Source organism: Acanthochromis polyacanthus, chromosome 18 (genome assembly GCF_021347895.1).
Source record: "Acanthochromis polyacanthus isolate Apoly-LR-REF ecotype Palm Island chromosome 18, KAUST_Apoly_ChrSc, whole genome shotgun sequence".
Classification (NCBI taxonomy): domain Eukaryota; kingdom Metazoa; phylum Chordata; class Actinopteri; family Pomacentridae; genus Acanthochromis; species Acanthochromis polyacanthus.
The window spans coordinates 32856184-32881821 of record NC_067130.1 but is presented as its reverse complement, the minus strand read 5'-3'; the positions used below and the strand labels follow the sequence as shown (position 1 = coordinate 32881821).

Sequence of the window (25638 nt, the reverse complement as noted above, 5' to 3'; positions counted from 1 at the left end):
TTTATGTTCAAGTAATTGTTTTGTTGTGTTGTAATGCCCGTCTGCTAGTGCGCCCCCCCAAAATATTTTATCACCAGCCGCCACTGTTCTCCATCTACCTTTATATTTAATATATATAACCGTTATTGCATTACACTTACTCTGTTTCTCCCTGTTGTCCTTTCTCCGAGTGTCCCTGGTCCCAGAGCTGGATGCTTCAGATCTGTGGTTGATGTTCCACCAGCTGGTCTAGTCTCCATGCCACTGTGGGATGCTGCTGCTTGACCTTCCTCCAGCCCACTGCTTCCAGCTGCTCATTTCCACCAGTCTACTCTGCATCACCCTCACTATACTTGATATGCTCTTCTACATATTTTTGAGTTTCCCTACCAGCTATATATATTACATTTGTTGCCAGAGTTGTAAATCCTAAGAGTAGACTATGAATCAGTTTCAATGTTAGCTTCTGTAGTATCTGATCTGACAGATGTATTAATAAGTTAGTAGAATGTAATCTGTTGTTGTTCTAATATCTGATATGAGTTGCTTGTTATATGTAGTGTCTGCTCTGGTGTGGACCACAGATAGAGCCTGAACTGAACCCAATGCATGCTACTACCCTTGTATCCTGTATCTGCCCTGTGCTGCTGCAATACTTGAATTTCCCCTCTGGGGATCAATAAAGGATTATCTTATCTTATTTTAATTACATGCGTGACTAATTCTACCCATGTCACTGGAATATGCTTTTCAGTCTCAGGAACAAATGACCTGTTGTTTTTGAGTAAGGGGTCTTCAAACATGAACCAGATGTTTGTAATTCTATCCTTCACCAGAAGTATAAAAGCGACCTGACTACTTGTTCAAGGAGGAATCAATTTACAGTCTCCTTCCAGACAGACAATGGTGCCTGTTCAGATGCTGTCTTTTTATAATAAAATCATATATTAAAAGCAACAGTGTCACCGGACGTGTTATTTTAACCTCGGCACATCTAAGAGGAACCACGACACTTCTACTTTGTATCGTCTGTCTTATCATGGATGTATCAAATTGTGTGTTTTATGTTCCTTGTTCCCTCCCCCTCTCTACCTATCTCAACCCCTCTCAGACTCCTCTTTACCTCTTCTGTCCCTCTCACCAGCAGCAGATGGTTCCCCCCACATAAAGAGCCAGGTTCTGATCAAGGTTTTTTTCCCTGTTAAAAGGGTGTTATCTTTTGCCACTGTCACCTTTGGGCTGCTCTGGGGGTTCAGGCATATGGGTTCTGGAAAGCATCTTAAAACAATTTCACTGTAATTGCCACTATATAAATAAACTGAATTAAAATTGGTTATGTCTTTGCTAATCTGACTCAGAGATATTCTTGCTGGGGATCTTCAGTGTTACAGTTCATTATGAAACAACTTGTAAATGTTCATCTGTTTAAAAACATTCAAAACATTTCATGAAACAGTCATGGAGCTATAGACTTATTACAACTTTATTTCACGTCCAGATCTCCTTCTGCTGCAGTGACACACTCTGTTGTGTCCTACTGTCACAATGTCTCTGTATCTCGTTGCCTCCTTTCACTTGAAAGACAGCAGAAGCTCAAGCTGAGTGGATTCCAGCAGTATGTTCACACCTGAACAGCCATGTTCTCTCAGCAGGATGTGAAATGTTTCCAAACAGCTCACAATATCTCCAATCACTGCTCTGCTGATGAAGGATGTCATGATAGCAGAAATGTAGCAGTCTGTACCAATACCATATCCATCCAGACATTCAGTTTGGTTCTTCTGCCTGCTCCACCACCACCACAGTCCAGACTCCATCTGGTCTAATCATCAAGGATTGCTTACATACTTACAATTGTTGTTGAAGCACAGACTAAAGGTGCTTTAAATCTAAAACATCTACTTTTAACCTCTACCAACGCTTCCATGTTGTTTCAAGTTTAGTTCTGACATTATGTTTTCCACAGATGTTTCAGGATCACGACTTCTCAGCTGTGTGACATTTCTCATGTGAGCTTTTAATCGATAACTATGTTTGAATCTTTGTTCACAGATTCACAAGAATATGGCATTCCCATTTTGTGAACTGCCATGTGCCTTCTATATACTGATGAAACAGAAAATCTTTTTTCCACAAGTGTTACAAACATATGGCTTCTCACCTGTGTGACATCTCATGTGTTCAGTCAAAGAGGAACGTCGACTGAAGCTTTTTTCACAGATTCCACAAGAAAACGGCTTCTCACCTGTGTGACATCTCATGTGGATAGTCAAAGAGGAACGTTGACTGAAAGTTTTTTCACAGGTTTCACAAGAATATGGCTTTCTCTTTTGTGAATTATCGTGTGCCTTCTATGTCCTGATGAAACCAGAAAATCTTTTCCACAAGTGTTACAAACATAGGGCTTCTCACCTGTGTGACATCTCATGTGGGTAGTCAAATTGGAACGTTGACTAAAGCTTTTTCCACAGGTTCCACAAGAATATGGCTTCTCACCTGTGTGACATCTCATGTGGTCAGTCAAACGGGACCGCTTACTAAAGCTTTTTCACCAGATTTCACAAGAATATGGCTTCTCACCTGTGTGGGTTCTGTGATGTATGATTAAAACTGATTTATTGCTGAAAGCTTTTCCACAGATCTCGCATGTTGCAGATTTTCTTTGCCTTGTCATTATCAACACTGTCTCCTGACAATGGAGCATTGTCTACATCATTACTGTGACTGCTGTTACTCTGATGTCGTGGTTTCTGCTCGATACATCCAGTTTGATCCTGAGTCTACATCCTTGCTTCCTTCCTGATCTGGACTCTCAGCCTACACAAGAGATGAGAAACAAGAGCTGATCATTGTTTGGTTTTGGTTCACTGTGGTCACTTTCCTCATCAGCAGGAGTCACCTCAGAGGTATCAGTCTCCTGTTTCAATCCAATTAACTCTTCCTCCTGACTGGAGCAGAGTTCATCCTGTTCCACTTTAATTTGTGGTAACCCTGGGTTTGATTGGTCCAGACTGGTGCACAATTCTTCCTGTTCCATTTTAATTTGAGAAATCTCTGGGTTTGTTTGGTCCCAACTGGGCAGAGTTCCTCCTGCTGGTCTTTAATCCGTAGAGGCTCTGGGTCCTCATGGTCCACCGTGGAGTTTCTCTCCTGGTCATGGGGCTGATGGTCAACGACAGTCTTCTCATTCTCACAGACATAAGACTGTGGGAGCTCTGGAGGGACAAAGAGACAAAAGACAATGGTTACTACTGTGATGATGAGAGAACACACATCTGTCACTTTGTCCAGGACTGGCTGTCTCCAACAAAATCAGCTCAAGAGTCGAATGTTTGACACAAAAAGAATATGATACTTTAGAATAGAAGTCAAGGAGCCATGACACAGCAGCAGGAATGATACAAGCATCTCCAAATGACTGAACATTCTATGAAACACGTTGTTCCACAATGGATACAGGATCACAAAGATTCTAATGGTAAACACCACTGGGTACTTTCTACACACCACACAGACAGGTTTGATGGGATCCAGTAAAATTTGTCTGAATAAAGCTGCTGTCCTCTTCAGCCTTCAAACCTGTCAGGACATTTGGATTTTAATGTTATTCTTATTTTACTGCTGGTTACTATACTGTTGATTTGACTCATCAGTGAAACCCAACATGTTAAGAGTGGAATGCAGCTGAACACATTACTTCTATACTCTCTAACTCTGTATGTGCGCTTTCTTTAGATCATGAATGGTCTCTATACATGGAATTATGTCTCTGGACTGAAATGATGGAATGACTGAGTCCTCTGTCAGAGTTTTATTATTAAACTGTTTGATAACACAATGCAGTTGCTGTCAATGTGGAGTAGTTCAGATAAACACTTCCAGCACCTCTGAACAGGAAACTTTGGTTCTTGCTTCCAGGGGTCAATCAACACAACGATCACGTTTTAAAAACTCCACAAACATCAACTAACAGACACCATTAGGGCTGCACGATATATCAAAAAAATATTGTTTTGCATAATGGTAAATGCAATAACCTTATCGCAAAGTTGTGCGATAATTTTATGATTATTTAGATGTATAAATCATGCTTTTTGCAGGCATAGACATTTACTTGTGACCAATTAAGCACGACCTTAAACCCCTCCCCCCACCCTGAATAGCACTTTTGCTACCAGCGCCACAACACAACATGGCAGGACACGAGAAAGACGACTGTAACGAACAACATGTGCCTAAAAAACAGTGCAAGGACAAGTCACAGACGCAGAACTTTGCAAGTCATGCCGAAAACTTGTGGCTACGTCGCGAGGAAACACTACAAATCTGCACAGCCACCTCGAACACAACCACGAGAAACTGTATGCGTTTTCTTAACCCTTTAAGCTTCAGTCAATTCCAGCCGTTTCAGTACAAAAAAATCGCTAATATTCTATTTTTAAATCAAAAAAATGACGAAAATACAGGGAATATTGGACGCGCATCGCGAGGTGCATTTTCTTGAAAAGGACCGATTCGGGGATTTTATACCGACTTCAGGACATGTTTTGGACAAAATAGTTTCCTGGCTTGTGTCATCTGATGTAAAAGGTTGGATTATGACCGTTTTTTGTGGAATCTTTATTTTTGTGTATAATAATGAACCCGGAAATGTGAGTCGCGCTGTGTGCGTTGAAGCCGTGTATAGAGAACGGATGGAATGAATATTTGTTTTTGTCGGACAAATGTGTTTTTCTCACCCGCTGTGGTAATCGCAATCTGAAAGTGGTTTATACCGGCAGATTCATGAGAATCTAAGCTTTCCATCGGTGTATAGTGTTTATATAAGCGCGTTTGCGGCCGTCGGACATTCTTGAAATTTCTATGCAAATTAGTAGGTGTACCGCCGGCGGTACACTGAAGTTAAAGGGTAAAATCTATAACACCACGAGCTACTCCCATGAAGGCAGACAAGGTGACCCCGTCTACTTCCTGGGATTCCATTATTTCGTCGTGGAGTGTTGCAATTCTCTGCTGTCAAAGCCAGCGGCCGACAGCGTCTGAGTCGCCTCCATGGATTGCAGTCGGCAAGAGGAATCTCTGGTGTTTTATTTCTGGCAGAAAATTTTACAAAAATAAAATATAGTTAAAAAAGAAAGACTGAAAAATCTTTCAAAGGTGGAAAATTTAGGTAAATGAAGTTTATTGAGTAACTGAGTTTACAGGGTGAGAATATGTACAGGCAACTGTTCATTTGGTACAGTGTATATTTACTAGAAAATTACATTCTCTCTTTAGGAGAATTTGTTCTTTTATTGTTTTTGAGTTTTGTGTTTCATAGTAACAATGGATGAGTTAAACTTGAACTAGTTTTGGCAGGGGTCAGAAATTGTGGGTCGTCTGCCAAGTCATATGTGCCTCTCTGCTGGCAGTACAGTTTTTTGTGGAGCCGAGTGAGTCTCGAACAGTGCCTCGGACAGTTATGGGTGGGACGGGACAGTAACACCATTGTGGGGCGATGGTTGGGTCCCAGTGAGAGTCATTACCCTTCCCATAACCATAGACTCTCAGATGCAACTGCAAGATCATCGATGTGTCTCCCTGTGTCGTCCGAGAAGACTTTGACATCGATTATCTGTATGAAAATGACAAAACTGACAATGTGAAATGCAATGTGACTAAGACTGCTGATCAGAGTGACACTGTAGCGAGGAAAGTTTGACCTGTTGACTGAATGCCATCTACACAGACCTACCAGTTCAGCCCTGTGTGACTTAGGACTGCAGGGCATTGACTCAAACAAGCGTTCCTCATTCTGGAAAACAAAATTAGTTGATGTGGTGGCCAAGAACGAATCCATCTTCTTCCGCCATAGTCTTGACTGTGAAAAGGCCAAAGACTTTTGTTCCACCGGATCCGGCTGAGTGACAGCAGACATTCAGGGTGCTCTAATCGATGGCTGTCCCCTTCCCACTATGAGAAGTTACGTTTAGCTTCTGAATGAAATGGAGGAGTGGACATCATATACGAAGTCTTCAGTGCGTCACCATCAGTACTGGTTTGGAAGAAAAATGGAGATCTGCGTCTTTGCACAATTTTCATTGGCTGAATGCATGCACAAATTAAGGATGTGCATCCCCTACCTTACCAGGCCAATGCGTTGGCTGCTCTCAGAGGAATGCCTTCTTTTGACCATGGGACTTGACCTCTGGTTACTACAACGTTGAGGTCCATGAAGAAGACAAAAGTTCACTGCTTTCACCTCCTTTCGGGCTGTATGAGTACAACAGGCTTCCACAGGGTCTCTGAACAGCCCAGCTACATTCATGCAGATGATAATGGGCATCTTTGGAGATCAGAACTTCCTTAGCCTCCTTTGTTACCTTGATGACATTCTTGTCTTTGCTCCAAATGAACACGTGGCTTTGCAAAGGCTGGAGATTGTGTTTGAGAGGCTCAAGGCGCACAACTCAAGCTTGCTCCCAAAAAGTGCCACTTCATGCGATCATCTGTGAAGTTCTTGGGGACAGTGTAACCAAGGATGGCATCTCCACTGACCCAGAGAAAGTAAGAGCTACAGTGGACATCAGTGAGAATGACTTGATGGTCGATAACACCAGCGTTCCCTCTCCCTCCAAGATAAGATCGTTTCTGTAGGGATGCACCGATGCCGATAGCGGTATCGATCTGATACCAGGCATGAGTACTCGTACTTGTACTCCTAAAATGGTCAACGATACCACGACACCGATACACTTGACTACAAGGCGGGCAGCGACGAGTCATGTCAGCAGTGTGGAACTATTTTCAGGTGATGAGAGCGACAAAAACAAAGCAGAATGCAAATTATGTCCAGCAAAAATGTCCAGAGGAGGAACAAAATCTACCACTTACAACACAAGCAACTTCATTAAACATTTGAAATCCAAGCACGACGCAGATATAAGGAGTTCATTCGCGACACCGAAAAGAGACAACCAACTTTGCAGCAGACACTGGCTAAGCGGGAGAAAATGTCCAGAGACAACCTACGTGCGGTCAAAATCGCACATGCCCTTGCCGAGTATACTGCCCTGGATGACCAGCTGCTGTCCATGGTCGAAAATTTGGGATTTCGGCGTCTTCTCTGCATACTTGAGCCGAGGCTTAGATTTCTAGCCGTACCCATATCACAGACACGGTGCTACCGAAGCTGCACAAAATCCACAACCTGTTGCATGATGTTAAAACATAAAGCTTCCCCACGGACATTTGGAGCAGCAGCGTCAGCCCAGTGTCTCTCATCAGCCTGACTGCACAGTGGATTGACGATGATTTTAAGCTGCGGAAGGCCATACTGCATGCAAACAATCAGAGGGTCGCACACCCGGCCAAGCCATTGCAGATGAGTTTGATGTTATGCTTCAGACGTGGGGCATTAATAAAAGTGCAGTCCATGTTGTGCTACGAGATAACGCGAAGAACATGGTAAAAGCCATGCGTGATGCGGAGCTTCCAAGCCTCCTGTGTGTCGCACACACACTGCAGCTGGCTGTAAACGAGGTGCTGCTGGCTCAGAGAAGCGTAGGCGATGCAGTGGCAGTGGGACGAAAAGTTGTTGGACATTTTAAACACTCTGCTTTAGCCTACTCCCAACTGGAGGACACACAAGTGCAACTCAACCAGCCCGTTAAGACTCCAACAGGATGTCCCGACCCCGCTGGAACAGCACTTATTCCATGCTTCAGTCTCTCATTCGGAATATTTGGGTCAGAGTACAACCTTCCTGACAGCTTCATTGTCACCGCTGCTCCAGTGGTCACTTTTTGAGAAAACTTTGTCTGTGCTTGCTCCGTTTGAGGAACTAACCCGAAAATGAGCTCACGTGATGCACTTGCATCTGATGTCATTCCTGCTGTGACGTGCTTATGAGACTTCTGACCAATGAAACGGATGAAGACCATGGCATTAAAGCCATGAAGGAGACTTTGGCTGTCAAGAGGCGCCTCGGTGACGGGGAAACAAACCCCAATGTACTGCATCGCTACTCTTCTCGGTCCGAGGTAAAGTGTGTATCTGTCTGTCTGCCTGCATGTCTTTGTGTGTCCCTTTTAACCAGATAAAAATATTATTACTGCTGTTTTAGGCACAAAGATCGCTTTTCTCAAACACTGACACTGCTACAGAGGCCAAGGAGATGTTGATGCTGCGTGAGGATGTCCAGGAGAGGCAGACAAGTAGGAGGATCTTGGAGAGCCACCTGTCAGAAAGCTTCGTAAGTGCAAGCCAGCAGCAGTCTGGACAGTTTGATGAGATAGCAGGTGAGGCGGGAATCACATCACCCGGGCCTTGCACCAGTGGGAGCTGTCATTCAGTTAAGAGACATATCTTGGAGAGACCACAACTGCTCAAGAGGAAAACCCTCTACAATACTGGGGGGCTCACAGAGTGTGATTTCCAATTCTGGCTCAAAATGTCAAAGAGATACCCTGTCAGCCCCATGCAGACGTGTGGACAGTGAACGTCTCTTCAGCTCAGTGTCCCACATTGTTGATGACAAATGCAACAGACTCACAGCTGAAAATGCAGTGAAGTTTCTTTTTTATCAAAAAGAACCTGCCCCTCACTTACACAAAGTAAGTTTAATCATCACAGACAGATGTTGTGAGGAACATGTTGATCGCTTGAGATACTCAGCCATTTTATGTTGGTTCTTGAATGAATATTTTGAGTAAATGTTGAAGTTAATATGTGGCACAAGCTGTTAAAACCACAGAAGCAGAAAGTGACAATTTTACACTCAGGTTTTTTGGTGATGTGTGACAGTGCCATGTTTAAAGCATTTTTGTTAAATGTCAGCACTCCAGTATGTGAAAAGTTTTACTGAAATCTACAAAAGCACTAAAGTTGAATGGCAGTATATGACAAATTTGTTAAACTTTGTTTGTACTGCGTGAAACTTGTGATAGTAACCCATGTACAAGAAATCAAATAACAGACAATATCTGTGGAAAAAAAAAATCAAAATAACTTTTATGTGTCATGGCGTAAGTACTCGGTCTCGTGAGTACTCAAATGCAAGTACTCGTACACTACTCGTTTTGGAAAGTGGTATCGGTGCATCTAGTTTCTTGGTATGGTTGGATTTTACCACCAATTCTTTGAGGAATACTCATACATTAGTAAGCCCCTGTTTGCCCTGACATCTGCCGTGAAAAGACCATGACACGCTAAAGGAAAAAGGTGTTCACCTGGGACCAGAAAGCACACTTCTGCTGTCTGGACAACTGAATGCAGTGAAGCTTTTGTAAAGTTGAAACGGGCTCTGTTGGATAACACCACTCTAGCTTACCCTGACTTCAGCAAGCCAGTTTTGCTGTCCGTTGATGCCTCCTCCTTTGGCCTTGGTGCTGTGTTGTCTCAGCTAGCAGAGGTTGATGATGTTGCTCAACCTATAGCATTTGCAAGTCTCTTAGCTTTGCACGGTCTCTGTAGCTGCCATATGAGCAACCTATGCAGTTCTAAGTTCATATTGATTGTTCATTTTAAGTTAATGTAATTTTGAATTAGAACTACAATTATTTGCTGTACAAATAAGAGAATGTTGTTCTTTTCTATGTCCCGATTGAGAAGCATCAGGCGGAACTAATGTTCTTTGGTTGCAGTAGCGTCAGGTTCATTTTAATTGACGGACGTTATGATTGAAGCAGACGTGAATGACCGGAGTATAAGACGTTAAAGATGCATATGAAGACTGAAGTTTCCTTTCTTTAATTCCGTTTGGTTAATGCGGCCAATGAGGTACGTATCTGTGTGTATATATTTCATTTTATTTCCATATTTGTAAGCGTACTCTGTGTAACCTCAGTTTAATTTATGTTTGTGTTTGTTTAGTTCTTACGACATAATTTCACGCCATGAAGGTGAAATTAAACGCCTGTACCAAAAGAACGCCTTGTGTCGGTGATTGACTGAACGGGAGCTACAGTAAGAACTCAACCTGCTGACATGAGGTGAAGAGATGACCGTCTACGCCAGCCGTTGATGGAGCTGCAAGCAAGTTTCACGGAGTTTCATCGTACTCTAGCGCCGAGCCGATAAGACTGTGCATACGCCAGTAACCCGAGTGAGCAGCAAGAAGAGTCCAGGAGCATTTGCGGTCAAGCCAGCAAGTAAAACATTTAAAACAAGTTAAATGTTAAGAAGTGGATTTACCTCATTAACTGCTTTAAGGGTACTCTATAAGTGCTAAAAGGGTGAAGTGTTCTGGTGTTGTAAAAGTTTATAAGTTCATGTCATTGTTGATTATACCACATGCAGTTATTGTTTATAATTTGAAGTTTAAACACATTTAAGGAATTAAGGCAGCATAGTCTCTACTGGTATAATGGTCAAGTATATAAGAAGCCGGTTTAGTTCATTGTAAAATGACAGTTTGTTTGTACTGTAGATAGGTGTTTTTGACATGCACTCTGAAACATTGCTGGTTAAACCTGAATGTAAACTCAAGGTTAATTGTGATTAGTCTTACTATTCCAATTCAACACGAAGCTAACTATTGACCTTTAAGCTAAATTAGTTAATCAAACTAGTTTTAGTAGAAGTAGTTAAGTTCAACTCAAATAGTGCTGAACATGGCTGATGACAGTGAAGCTATAGAGTTACAGCAACAGTCAAAAAATCTTGATGATGCACCTACAGACACGAACCTATCACAGGAGAATGAGGTTGGTGTTGAGGCCCAAGCTGCTGCAGAAGGTCTAAGAAGAAGTCAGAGAACCCGCACACTCACTGAAAAGGGTCAAGAACTCCAAGAAAGCAAATCTAAAAAACTGAAAAATCGCTTCTCAGTCACCTATGGCAGATGGAAATCTCTGGCTAAGGAGGCGAAGAAAGCACTTGAAGGATGTCTCTCTGATGAGATATTACAAGATCACATCAATATGATCCGCTGTGCTTCAGCAGATGTAAGACAAGCATACGAAGACTTGCGTCAACATGTTGTCCCTGATGGCGAGATCCGTCGCAGAGTAGACACATGTAATGCTGTCTCAAGAAAGATTTTAGAATGGCATAAATAAGAAGACAAGGATGAAGACAAGTTAACAAGTGAACAAGCATACTGGATGGAGACTGGCTCTGTGTTCCTATCTGCAGCATCTCAGGGATCCAGTTCAATCTCTCAAGGTGGAAAATCTACAAACAGCTCAAGCATAAAATCAAACCGTTCAAGCCTGTCTTCTGCTAAGAAGCAAGAAGCTGCAGCAGAGTTGGCTGCAACTCAAGCCACCTTAGAAGTCTTACAAGAAATGGAACGTGAGAAACAGGAGCTTGAGTCACTGGAAGCCGAGAATAGACAGAAACTTGCACTACAAGAAGCTGAAAATGCTGCAAGACAAAATGCTTTAGAAGAGAAGCGCCGGCAAATAGAGCACTTAGAGACAGTTAAGAAAATGAATGCTGCAAAAGCAAGACTACAAGTTTATGAACAAGAAGTCAGCTCAGACGTAGAGATTTCTGAGTTGCTCCATGACTGTAAGCCTCGACAAAAGAAACCTGCACTTAATTCAAGAAGTCTGTCTGTACAGAATGTGGCACAGTCCCATCACGCCACACACATACAACCTGCTGTGATATCAAAAACTGATGCAAGGGAGCAGCATGTTAACACTCATCAGGAGGATAACACTACAGTATTTGCTAAAGCAATAGCAGAATCAATCAATGCAAGCCGTCTTCCTATACCAGAACCTTATGTCTTCAGTGGAGACCCTCTAAGGTATAAAGATTGGAAAATGTCCTTTCAAACACTGATAGGAAGTAAGAACATTCCAGTAAATGAGAAAGTCTATTACCTCCGTAAGTATGTTGGTGGACCTACAAAGAAAGCCATTGAGGGTTATTTTCTGATAGGTACAGATGCAGCTTACCATTCAGCATGGGACGTCCTAGAAGAAAGGTATGGAAGCTCCTTCGTGATTGCCAAAGCCTTTAGAGATAAACTCACCTCATGGCCAAAGATAGGACCCAAGGATAGCGTTGAACTAAGAGAGTTCTCAGACTTCCTTCGAGGCTGTGAGGCAGCAATGTCACAAATTAGAAGTCTCGAAGTCATTAACGATTGTGGTGAAAACCCAAAGAATGCTCACCAGCTCCTGATTGGTTGACAAGCAGGTGGAACCGAAAGGTAATTGAGATTGAAGAAGAAACTAAGTCATTCCCTAGCTTCAGTCAGTTTGTCGAGTTTGTCACAAGAGAAGCCAAGATAGCCTGTAATCCAGTGACCTCTCTTCATGCTCTGAAGTCTGGTGACAGTGAAAGGGCGAAGACACCAAAGACTCGAAGTGTTGGTGTAAAGGTACTGGCAAGGCAGCTCTGCAGAAACCCCAGAGGTTAAAGCTTTGTGTGTTCTGTGAGAAGTCAAACCATGGCATTCATACATGTCGAAGGTTCATGGACAAATCGATTAGAGAAAGAGTCAAATTTGTGCAAATGAAAAAATTATGGCTTTGGGTGTCTGAAATCAGGACATCATTCAAAGAACTGTGAAAGAGAGTGTCTGTGACACATGCAAGAAGAAGCACCCAACGTGTTTGCATGAAGATAGAGCAAAAGAGGATGGAAAGAAGGAACACTGGGATGGTGAGCAAAAGGAAGGTGGAAAACATGTTAAGTTAAAAGAAAGGACAGAGGTTAAGCAAACTGATGAGTTGCCAAGTGAAGCAACCTCTCAGAGTCGTGCAAGGACATAGACAGCACACACACCTCCTCAGTTATGCCAGTTATGGTTGTCTACAACAAGCAACCCAGAAATGAAGTCCTCTTATATGCACTTCTTGACAATCAAAGTGACACTACTTTCATTTTACAAGAAAAGGCAGACAATCTCGATACACAGAAGTTTCCTGTGCAGTTAAAACTTTCAACATTGTCATCCAAAGATACCATCATTCCCAAGTCAGAAGCTAACTGGGCTGCAGGTCAGAGGCTTCTACTCATCAACGAAAATCGCTCTCCCAGCAACTTATACGAGAGAGTTTATTCCTGCCAATTTAAGGTCATATTCCCCACACCCAAGACAGCAAGGGCATGGCCTCACTAGAGCACCTTGCAGACGAAATTGCTCCTTTAATTGACTGTGATGTTGGTCTGCTCATAGGTTATAATTGTTCTCAAGCCCTGCTACCTAGAGAGGTGGTGTCAGGGAAAGATGAGGAGCCGTTTGCCCAAGAACAGACCTTGGATGGGGAATCACGCGTTGTGTCAATCCTTGTGTTGACTATGGCGATGTGATTTGGAAGCAGCCACAAAATTGTTGTGAAACAAGTCACACCTTGTCACCCGTCGGTCTACTAAGCTGAACAATGAAGTTCGATACATCTACCGAACACAAGTCAAGGAATTAGTAACTCCTCCAGATGTGCTAAAAGCGCTCGAGTCAGACTTCAATGAAAGGGGCACAGAAAGAGGCTCATTTCTCACAAGAGGATCTACGCTTCATATCAATTATGGAGGAGGGAATCACAATTAAAGCAGATGGTCACTGTGAAATGCCCCTGCCATTTAAAAAAGACAAACCGAGTCTTTCAGACAACAGTAAGTGTGCAGAGCACCGTCTCAAGTGTTTGAAGAGGAGGTTGAGAAGGACAAGCAATATCATAAGGATTACGTATCCTTTATGAATGAAACAATAGCTCGAGGAGATGCTGAGAAGGTTCAAGGGAAGACATTGACAAGAGCCCTACCTGGTACATCCCTCCACCATGGGTGTATCACCCACAAAAGCCGGGAAAAATACGAGTCGTGTTTGACTGCTCAGCTAAAGTTTGAAGGTGTGTCATTAAATGATCACCTGCTTACCGGGCCAGAATTGACAAACAATCTAGTTGGTGTTCTCTGTCGATTTTGTAGGGTCCTGTTGCAGTAATGTGCGACATGAACGCATGTTCATCAGTTTCATGTCAGAGCAGAAGATCAAGACTATTTGAGGTTTCTCTGGTGGGATGATGGAGACTTCCAGTCTCAACCATCAGTTTATCGTATGAGAGTGCACTTGTTTGGGGCCGCCTCATCGCCTGGTTGTGCAAACTATGGCCTTAGACATATTGCAGCTCAAGGACGAGGTTGCTTCAGTGAAGCAACCATCCGTTTCATTGAGAGAAACTTATGTAGATGATGGTCTGATAAGCGTGTCCACAGATGAAGAAGCGATACAGCTGATTAGTGAAGCAAGGGCAGCTTTGTAGTACAGGCAAGCTACATATCCACAAGTTTATTTCCAATCGTAAAGAGGTACTTGCATCACTTCCCAGAGAGGAATGTGCGGAAACAGTAAGGCATCAGGACTTAGCCTTGAATGAGTCACAGATTGAGAGAGCCCTCGGTGTTAAATGGTGTGTCTCTTCAGATCAGTTTCTCTTCAGAGTAACTGTGAATGAACATCCACTTTCTAGAAGAGGAATTTTGTCAACAGTAGCCTCAATCTATGACCCGCTTGGCTTTGTAGCACCTTTCATTCTAGTCGGGAAGCAAATACTCCAGCAGATGTGTCGAGACAAAAACCGGATGGATGAACCACTATCTGATGATCTTCGGTCACAATGGGAATCTTGGCTCCTGGATCTGCGAGACCTAGCAGATGTCAAAATTCAGCGAAGTTACCTGCCAACAAGTCTTGGAAAGGTCCAAAGATATGAACTCCATCACTTCTCGGATGCTAGCGTCACGGGCTATGGAGAATGCACTTACTTAAGAGCAGTCAGTGCAACGAGACAAGTTCATTGCTCTTTAGTCATGGCAAGGCTAGAGTAGCCCACAAAGGTGACTACAGTACCCAGACTTGAGCTGACTGCAGCTGTTGTTGCCGTTCGTACAAGTGACCTGCTTAGAAAAGAGCTTGAACTAGAAGAAGTTACAGAAGTCTTCTGGACAGACTCAAAGGTTGTCCTCGGTTATGTTAATAATGAGGCCAGAGATTTCACGTGTTTGTGGCAAATCGCATTCAGCGAATCAAGGAAAGTACCGACCCAAGTCAATGGAGTACGTGGCCTCTGAAGAAAACCCCGCAGACCACGCATCAAGGGTCTCCAGAGTAAGGATCTTATTGCTTCTAACTGGTTTACAGGTCCAACCTTTCTCTGGCAAGACGAGCTTCCCAGCAGAGATATTAAGGTGGGAGAGATTGCAGTTGAAGACCCAGAAATGCGTAAAGCTTTTGTATGCAAGGTTTTGACAACAGAAGATTCACTGCTTGATCGATTCCTAAAGTTCTCCAGCTGGACAAGGCTAGTTAAAGCTATTGCAAGACTTTTGCGGAGAATCAAAGAACTTAAAGATTTGGCATCCAAAACCAATGAAGCCACAAGTCTCGAAGAGAGAAAGGATGCAGAACTTGCCATAATAGCCATTGTGCAGAAGGCAACCTTCTCAGAGGAAATCCAGAGTCTTAAATGCAAGAAGGAAATCACAGCTAAACGTAACAGGCTGCACAGATTGTGTCCATTCTTGGATGAAAGAGGCATCCTTAGTGTGGGAGGTCGGCTAGAGCATGCTGCTTTGCATCCTCACATCAAACATCCAGCAATCTTGCCAAGAACCAGTCACATATCTACACTATTGATAAAGCACTATCATCAGCAAGTGCAACACCAAGGGCGTGGCATAACAATCAATGAGCTACGATCGAATGGCATTTGGATTCTTGGATGTAGTCATGCTGTGTCATCATGCATCTACAAGTGTGTTAAATGTAGAAAGTTCAGACGGTGTACAGAAGACCAAAAAATGTCAGACTTACCTCGTGAACGCATGGAGACAACTCCTCCCTTTACTTATTGTGGGGTGGACTGTTTTGGTCCTTTCTATATTAAAGAGGGAAGGAGGGAGCTGAAGCGCTACGGTCTGCTATTCACTTGTCTGTGCTCTCGTGCTGTGCACATTGAACTGCTTGATGACATGACAGCTGATGCCTTTATTAATGCACTTCATGCTTTCATTGCCTTACGAGGAAACGTTAGACAACTTAGATCTGACCAAGGCACCAACTTCATCGGTGCGAGATGAGAATTCCTGGAAGCTGTAAAAGAAATGGATCAGGAATGCCTAAAGCAACTTGGCTGTGAGTTTGTAATGAACCCTCCATCTGCAAGCCATATGGGTGGAGCATGGGAAAGACAAATCAGGACAATACGAAGTGTATTGACATCCATTCTGGATCAGTCGTCCCGAAGGCTTGACAGTTCATCTGTGCGAACTTACCTGTATGAAGTCATGGCAATCATAAACAGCAGGCCTTTAACAGCACACTTACTCAATGATCCAACTGGACCACAACCTCTTACGCCCAATCACATTTTGATGATGAAGTCTTCAGTAGTTTTGCCACCACCTGGAGAGTTTGTGAAGGAAGACCTTTATCTTCGTAAAAGATGGCGTAGTGTGCAACAGCTGGCCAATGAGTTCTGGTCTAGATGGAAAAAGGAGTACCTGTTAAACCTTCAGCAGAGACAAAATGGCACAAGACACAAAGGAATGCGAGGACTGGTGATGTGGTAATTGTGCAAGACGACTTTGCACCACGGAATGCATGGAAACTGGCCAAGGTTACAGAAGTGTATCCTAGTAAAGATGGATGTGTGAGAAAACTACAATTGCTGATTAGTGATTCAGCTCTTGATGACCAAGGAAAGCGACTCACTAAGCCAACCTACCTGGTTAGGCCAATTCACAAGACAGTTACCCTGCTTGAAGCTGAGTAAGGCAGCCTTAATGTCTCACCTAACTTCACAAATTATTCTTATTTGAGTTTATCTAAGTTCATTAAAGAAATCACTAGTGATTTGGTGGGAGTGTAGCTGCCATATGAGCAACCTATGCAGTTCTAAGTTCATATTGATTGTTCATTTTAAGTTAATGTAATTTTGAATTAGAACTACAATTATTTGCTGTACAAATAAGAGAATGTTGTTCTTTTCTATGTCCCGATTGAGAAGCATCAGGCGGAACTAATGTTCTTTGGTTGCAGTAGCGTCAGGTTCATTTTAATTGACGGACGTTATGATTGAAGCAGACGTGAATGACCGGAGTATAAGACGTTAAAGATGCATATGAAGACTGAAGTTTCCTTTCTTTAATTCCGTTTGGTTAATGCGGCCAATGAGGTACGTATCTGTGTGTATATATTTCATTTTATTTCCATATTTGTAAGCGTACTCTGTGTAACCTCAGTTTAATTTATGTTTGTGTTTGTTTAGTTCTTACGACATAATTTCACGCTATGAAGGTGAAATTAAACGCCTGTACCAAAAGAACGCCTTGTGTCGGTGATTGACTGAATGGGAGCTACAGTCTCGCTATCCAGCCCACAGACTGGAGTTTTTGGCGCTTATTTGGGCTGTTTGTGATAAATTCAGTCACTGGTTGAGAGCGCACTCTTTCATTGTGTGGACTGACAACAATCCACTGACCTACATCATCAGTAAGCCCAAACTCGATGCCTGTGAACAAAGATAGGTTGCGAAGCTTGCCCCTATTTGACTTTGACATTAAGTTCATTCCAGGCCCTAAGGATGTAGTCGCAGATGCTCTCAGTCATGAGCCTTTTGCGCGCCCAAGCATGCTCCATCGTCTCACAAATGTCCCTTATGGTGCGCTCATGTAGGCAGCGAATGCTCTGAACTGATAAAATATTTTGATTTTGGCGACTGACCTCCAAATCCAAGTTTTAGCCGAAAATCACCGAGCTGAACCGCCTATGTTTTCTTCATGGGGACAGTCATTTTGTATGTCATTAACCTCCCATGATTCCCGGCGCTCGGTCAACATACGTAGACGCCTCATAGGCTGTCGAGAGACGTGCCTGCAGCGCCGCCATCTCGGAACGGGACCAGCGGAGGCAGTGGTGCATAGACATCTAAGGAGGCAAGAGGTACTGCTGAATCTCAAAGTGGATTTATTCGCTGAATTTTGAACCGATTGCCAAACTGTTTGATTTTTAGAAACGTCACACGTGTAGCTACTGTACAAGGTGCTCGGATATTTTTTACAATGCTGTTTTGCCACTCAACACTTAAGCTACACACCATCTCCCTCTGACTCCAGCATAGTTATTTAAAGATTCCAGACTTCTGTTCAGCCTATGGATGCTCTAATGAGCACTGTAAGGAGACAAGAGCTCGTGGGATTACTTTTCACATGTAAGATGTATATAAGGAATAATATAGTTAGCAGGTTGTCATAGCTAGAGTGAAATAAACGCCGAAAAGACAGGTAGAACCCCATCAGCTCCGTGTCTGGCTTTGGGGGCCAGTACTGCTGCTCTTTGTTATGTTTTACATTTGTGTAGCATGAATATGTGTTATTAAATAGTCTACTCAACTGTGAAGAGTGTGACAAAGTACTGTGTTGTCTTTGATTTCATAATAATCTGGTTGTTAGTGCATCTCCTGATGGAGCCAGTAAGCTCAAGAATTCACCAGTAATTCTTGAACTTCCTCCTGTACAGTACTTAGTACAGGCCCAGGTCCTCCTGAGGTTGCCTGGCTAAGGACCATGTGGGTATTGTGTAGAATGCATTGCAGTGCTGAAAAATAAAACATAATTTCTAAAAAATAATGGAATGTGCAGAAAAAGAGTGCAAGCAATTAGCAGGAAGCAAATACAACAGGCATTTTCCAATGTTGGTCTACTCTTAACAGTAACAGAACTATACCCAGCACCAAGCACTGCAAGACTACCACTCATCATGCAGCTATGTTAAGTTCCAACAGGCATGCTACAGAGGATGACAGAGGCCCAAGGGCACATAAAATGCACTAAACATCTCCATGTGACACACAGACAAATTATTACGCACAAAGGATGCAAAAAGTAGGATTAAATTTTTTTGGCCACGAAAAGTTGATTTTGGCTCCTAAAAATGTCTAAGTTAACGTATGTTGGTGGCCAAAAAATGTCAATTGGGCCACCGGACCTCTCAGCCTTAAATCAAGCGCTGTAGACGTGAACGCACACATGAACCAGCTGATGCTTTGCGCATCGTAAGGCGTTGGGAAAAGGTCACAGTCTCTGATGAGGCGACATAACCAATTAATTTTTGAACATATTATTCATAGTTTCAAAACTTAGAACTTCCAACCCTCCATTTCCCCTCTGGTTACAGAGAATTTTTTTTTTTTTAGATAATGGGCTTTGTTTCTCCTAATGAAATTAAAAAGCATTTTATCCAGTTCTTTACATATGTTTACAGGTAAATCCATTGACAAAGACATACAGATTAGGGATGGTTCGATTTGATCCGCTGGATCGGTATCGAGTTCGATCCAGGCCAAAATGACCGGATCGAGCATCAGAGTTTTTTATTAGAACTCGTTCGATCCGATCCATAAGCCCAATCTATCTCATATATCCTCATCTTCACTTTTCACGACATGCCGTAACACTGACGAGCTGTTGGCATGGTTGCCATGGGTGCCATGTGCCCGTGTTTTCATCATGTGAGCAGAGAGTGAACAGAAGCCTGCAGAGAGCTGTGGTCATGTCTGCTGTGTGGAGTTACTATATGCAAACGGAGGAGAAAAGTAAAATAGCTGAGTGCAACGTTTGCAAAATGAGTGTCTCAAGGGGTGGCAGCAAAACCGGACATTTTAACACAATGAACTTAATAAAGCATCTGCAGAAGCATCATGGAAAGCAGTAAGGAGACTTTTTACAGGCGAGTGCAAAACAAAAAGTGAACCGCGGCAACCGTGCGTGCGTGCGTGCGTGCGTGCGTGCGTGGTTTGTCCCGGGCAGACGAGCGGCGGCAGGTGTTAGCCGACCAGCCAACTGGGGAGACTGGAGGAGAGCAGCCGGCGGACACGCACAGTTAAAAATGACAGCTCCGGTGGCTTGGTGCTTTCCGTTTGTTTTTTTTGGGCGCGGACCAGTGAGGCGGCAATTTCGGCAAAATTGTGGCTTGTCAAGTTACACAGAAGGACTGGGCAAGCCTGCCTGAAGTGAAGTAATTTGAGTAAGTTTCCGCTCATAATATGAGGAAGAAGCACTTCAGACACAGATTTTTTTACCGAGAATTTGAACAGTTTGGTGTAGAATTCATCCGAAAACAGCATTAATTCAGGTCGCCGATTTAACTAACAATGAACCTAATGATTTTTTTCTATTAATTAGCGTATCATTGGTCTGTCTAAATTAAATTAACTGGAATAAACAGTGGAGTCTGGCTATGATCACACTAATGTGAGCTAACCTCCCAGTATAGTGTCCTGTTGGGGAAACGCGAATCCTCGCTTTGAGAAGCAGCTATTTTGAAAAGATCTTTAGGTCATGTCGCTACTCTGGTTATATAGGGACTCTACAAGAGAGTACACAACCACTACACATGCTATAAGTGGAATTCTTCACCATCAAAACACATACACACCTATGGGCTGTAAGGGGATGTGTGGTTTCCAGATGACATCCAGCAGTCTGCGCTGACGATCGATCTCCTCCTGGTACTGGACGATGGTTTTTTCAAACTCTGAGAATATTTCTCCAGCAGCAGCAGTTAGTCTGTCGCTGATCAACTCTCTCAGATACTCAACTGAACACATCGTTACTTTATCGCTCTGATATTTCTCATTCATACGATAATACAGCCGTTTTATAGCTCAGTCCACACAGCAGTGAAGCTAACTCTGCTCATGCTTCTTTGTTCACATCCGCCGGGTGTCACACTGTGAAGTTCCGGCAGAAACAATGAGTTACTTTCTTCTTCCTCATTGAATTAGGCGGACTAGACGCATCACTGGCGTATTGCTGCCACCTACTGGATATTACCCATAGTCCTTAGAGAATCCTCGATATTTTTATGCAGTCCTGTGGTCATGAGAAAGTTCAGAAGTTTCTTCATATTTGTCCACTCCTCCATGTTAAGTAGAAAGCAAAGATTAAAAACAGTTCGTCCAGCTGCTCCTAGTCTCTAATGTTTCTTCTGTTGGCATGAGTAGAGCTTACACTTAAGAAGAACATTTCTCACAGTTTCTAGTTCACCACACTCACAGTTCCTATCTCTGTGCTTCCCAATCAAAGCCAGTCCACTTTTCAGACTGCAGTGTCTGAGTCTTAGCCGGGTTGGAACAATTGAGTCTCTTCTTGCATCACTGGAGTGCCTTCTTACTTTTCCCATTTTACCTTGAATAGCAAAATCAGTCCCCCTCTTCTTTTTCCAAAACCCTCTGCCATATTTCTTTGACTAGTTTGTTAATGACAGAGTCATAATCTGACTTTCTGTGTGGTAAATCAAATTCTATTCGTTCCTCCTTGGTTGCTCTTTGTGCCAAGTTATCTGCTTCCTCATTGCCCTCCACACCCATATGTGCTGGAACCCAAATAAAACCACCTCACACCCTGCTCTCTGAGGATTTGAAAAACAGATTCTAAACAACAGCAAGGCTACAAAGACAAAACTAGAAAGATACAGAATAACTGCATATATTTCATATCATTCATTTATCTATTTTTATATTGTCTTCTACAGTTTATTCCATTGATATACTTAATGTGATCACACCACTGAGTACTGTTTATACCGTATTATATTGTAGACACCCAAACTGTTCATGAAGCACTTTACTGCTTCTTTTGCACTTACAGTTACGTACTCAACTGCATTTGTCTTTATACTTGGACTCTGTGTGATGACAATAAAGTTGGTGAAGGAAACAAATTGAGCTTCATGTTGATTTCATACATTCCCTTTTGTTATCAGTATGTGGATGTGAATAGAAGAGAGAGTGCATGTGTGTCTATGGGAGAATGAATGGCTATAGGTGTGTTTACCCCCTAGAGGAGCACAGAGAGTTTAACTCCCCTTGGCTGAGGAAGTTGAAAATGGAGCCCAAGGAGGAAGGTTTCAGACCCAGCCAGTGGCGCCTGCAGAAATTTTTCATAGGGATGGCCAGGTGGGGCCACTTAAAATCTTGGGGGTGGCACACCAAAACTAAAAAGTCATAATTTCAGGAATTTTATTTTACGAGTACTATTATTATTATCTATTTTAGGTATACTGTAGTATGTAGGCTAGAAGAAAACTATCAGAAGGACTCGAAGAAGCGCCTATTGATGAACCTATTGTCTTTATTGTGTTATATTTAATTTTACTAAATATCTAATGTGCATAGACTAGTAACAGTACAGTTAACATTCTGAGTCTCACAACAATCCTGTTTTATTTTGCTGTGTATACGTGTTAGGTGATTTTTTTTTTAAATTGGCTAGTTATGTTATTATTCATTTACAGTGCGCAGTATTGCAATCAAAACAGAAAAAGCAGGTACTTCCAGATACAAACAGAAACCCTTTATTCTGATTCTGACATGTTTCAGCCACAGTCATAACTTTATTTGTAACAATACAAATTTCCAAACAGGGACCAATCATCTTTTTCATTAACAGGCTCACATTTCAGAACAACTTTACTCTCCTGTTGCAGATCGTCAGTGCTGCAGTTGTATTTTCAGAACAGCTTTATTCACCTGTTGCTGTGTTTTTTGGCAAACGCATCCACAAACTCATCAAGATTTATGGCCTTAGCCCTTCTTGATTCCACACTGGGCACCCCCAAATTGCTTAAACGCTCATCAGTCATGGTACTTCTCAAGCTTGTTTTGATTAACTTTAGCACAGAAAAACTGCGCTCACAGGATGTGGTGTTCACAGGTAATGCAAGTGCAATTTTGCACAGTTTAAACATCTCATGGAATACCTCCTTATATGGCTCCAGGAAGACAGTGAGCTCCATTAAACTCTTTGGTGTTTCCTGACTACTAGTTTGCTTTCTCTCAAGAATGCGTTTGAGCTGGGGATCTCATATTGTAGATCCTCAGTGCTGCAGTTGTTTTGTGAGGCAAATGGAAACACTACGTTTCTCACAAAATGTGGGACTGCTAGGATTCATGGCCTGTATCCCTTTCATTATGAAACAGTTTTCTTTGGAAAATCTTCTCCTCACCTCAGAGAGAAGCACATCAATAATTGGAATAAATGAACCTGTCCGAAATGACTCCTTCTCTGTGTTAACTTGTCTTTGAACTATTGGATTGAACGTGTAATGCCCTTCAAGCCTAGAGCTTGGTCTGACACTGATGTTGCATTGTTCAGTCATTGTCCCAGATGTCATTAAAGAGAAAGCCCTCTCTGTAACTCTCTAATGTGTCAACAAGAGAGTCAACAAGTGTGACAGCTGTGCCCAAATCCAGTTGTGGGGACTGCAAAAATCTGACAGATATTTTATTTCAGCAAAAACACTGGTAAATGTTACAAGGAGGGCAACAAACTTGAGATCTATCTGGGCTAATAAACGTCTTGCCTCTGTAGCTCTGTCACCATTTTGCTCTTCTGATATTTCTTTTAGTAGACGCATGATGGCTGGCAGTCTGTCTCTCACTGTCTTTCAAGCATTATACCTCCATGCCTAGTGGAAGTCTTCCTCCTCCTTATCTCATCTCACCTTAGCTGATGGCACCACTATAACTGACCACAAAGACATCTGTGTGGCCTTTAATGATCATTTTAAAGCAGTCGGTAATCTATTTGAACAAACCTACACCGTACCCCCTTCAACTATTACTGATAATTTCCCTCAGGCTGCTTCACAGCCACAATTTACTCTGCATCCTATTTCATTAGATGTAGTCCTCAGTGCCCTGTTAACTTTGGAATCCAGATGTTCTACAGGGGATGATAAACTCAATCCCTGTCTTTTAAAGCTTGCAGCTTAGCGCCTTATGTTACATATATTTTTAATTTGTCTGTTTTAACTGGCACTGTTCCTTTTGGCTTGGAAGACTGCTTATGTCAGTCCTCTACACAAAGGCGGTGAAACATCAGTTATGGATAACTATAGGCCTATTTCCAAACTTTAGTGCCTTGCCAAGATATTTGAATCCTTAATAAATGAGCAGCTTAAATCATTTCTTTTAGAATATTCTGTTTTAAGTTTACACCAGTCTGGTTTTAGACAGAAACAGCACAATCACTGCAGCCACTGTTGTTTAAAATGATTTTATATCAGCCCTGGATAACAGGAAACACTGTGCAGCTCTTTTTATTGACCTTTCTAAAGCCTTTGATATGGTTAACCATGAAATGCTTTTAAGTAAGCTTGACACTCTTGGCTTTGATAAGAATGCTTATTGCTGGTTCAGGAGTTCTCTTACTGGCAGACAGCAGTGTGTAACACTGGGAAATGTAAAATCAGATTTTATTAGACTTTCAAATGGTGTTCCTCAAGGATCTGTCCTTGGCCCAGTGCTTTTCACCATTTATATAAATGATATATTGTCAGCTGTTTCAAACTGCAAAATTCATCTTTATGCTGATGATACAGTTTTGTATTGCACTGCTGATAATGTTCAGTCTGCTGTGTGCTCTCTTCAGAGCTGCTTTAATCATTTGGAGGTTGCCCTGACCAAACATAGATTGGTTCTCAATGCACAGAAAACCAAATTCCTGCTCTTTTCTAGAGCTAAAAACATCAATTTTGAAAGTGTTGTACTCTCAGCGAATAGTGGCATTAATATCGAAAAAGTGTCAGAATATAAAAATCTTGGCATTTGGATTGATGACATTTCTTTTAAAAAAACATGTTTCTTATTTGGTAAGTAAACTTCAACAAAAAAATGGCTTTCTTTATAGGAACAGATCTTGTTTTCCTCTGCACTGCAGAAAAACTCTGGTTGAGGCTACATTTTTATCTGTATTAGATTATGGTGACATAGGCATGCCTCCGCTGTTACACTGAAACCTCTAGATGCAGTTTTCCACTCTGCTCTTAGGTTATTACTGGAGATCCCTACAACACCCACCACTGCATCCTTTACAGTAAGGTTGGATGGTCGTTGCTTTCAGGGAGGCGTGACCTCCACACATATGTTTATTTACAAAGCTCTTCTTGGGATGCTTCCTCCTTACATCTCCTCAATGTTAGTCTGGTCCTCTGGAGCTCATAACACCCGTTCCAGTGACTGGCTCACTCTCCAGGCTCCAAAAGCCCATTCTGAACTTGGCAGATCTGCCTTCATTGTCTTTGCACCATCTGCTTGGAATAAACTGCAAAACACCTTGAAAATCAATGATCTGCTTACCATCAGGCATTTTAAACAGCTATTGCTGTTTTTTTGTGTTCTGAATGCACTTGCTTTTCTTAAATTTGATGTACATTTGTAATTTATGTATTTCGATTTTCCTGATGTACTTATCTTTTGAATTGCTCGACATCATTGCAAATGAGGTTCACCCTCAATGATTCTCTAGTCCAAATAAATTAAATTAAATTTGACACCATTCTATTCAATTTTATTTATGTAGCAGCACAGCCAATTCAAATAGTCTCAGGACACTTTACAGAAACCATATTTTTTAACTTTATTTTTAATAAAAAATTTTCTTTTCTTTTTTACAAACATGGAACAAAACCTAATGAACTCATCGACTGACAAGGTAGAAAAAATGCAGCTTACAATTAAAACTCATTCCCCCCCCCCCCCCCCCCCCCTTATCTCCAAATGGTATCTGGTTACAGAAAAAATGCTTCCGTTTCCTCCAATAGTATTCTCCTTTTTCTAAGGCTTGCCTCAAAGAAAAAGTTAGTCTCAGCATTGTGTATATTTCAGTCCAGTCCCAAACATCAGGTGGATCCACATTCAGCCATTTCCACGTTTT

At 42.2% G+C, this 25638-nt stretch overlaps 2 protein-coding genes and 1 long non-coding RNA gene across 19 annotated transcripts in view; 1 reads left to right on the top strand and 2 right to left on the bottom strand.

Moving 5' to 3' along the window:
• LOC110972542 (oocyte zinc finger protein XlCOF19-like) overlaps nucleotides 1-20687 on the bottom strand; it is a 72643-nt gene extending 51956 nt beyond the window's left edge. Inside the window, exons 1-2 of one of the 3 annotated variants that reach the window (XM_051938320.1) lie at nucleotides 20357-20683; nucleotides 2797-3194 (exon numbers count right to left, since the gene is read on the bottom strand). In XM_051938320.1, the coding sequence (XP_051794280.1) occupies nucleotides 2797-3016 (220 nt within the window). In that variant the 5' untranslated portion in view covers nucleotides 3017-3194; nucleotides 20357-20683. Of the gene's footprint in view, nucleotides 1-2709; nucleotides 3195-20356 lie in introns of those variants that run through there. The other 2 variants (XM_051938321.1, XM_051938319.1) reach the window with 2 other exon arrangements.
• Nucleotides 1-25638, top strand: part of LOC127530802 (zinc finger protein 391-like) — a 281112-nt gene that overhangs the window by 92463 nt on the left and 163011 nt on the right. The gene's annotated exons all lie outside the window — the stretch shown is intronic.
• Nucleotides 1-25638, bottom strand: part of LOC127530809 (uncharacterized) — a 166874-nt gene that overhangs the window by 75016 nt on the left and 66220 nt on the right. The window lies entirely within an intron of this gene.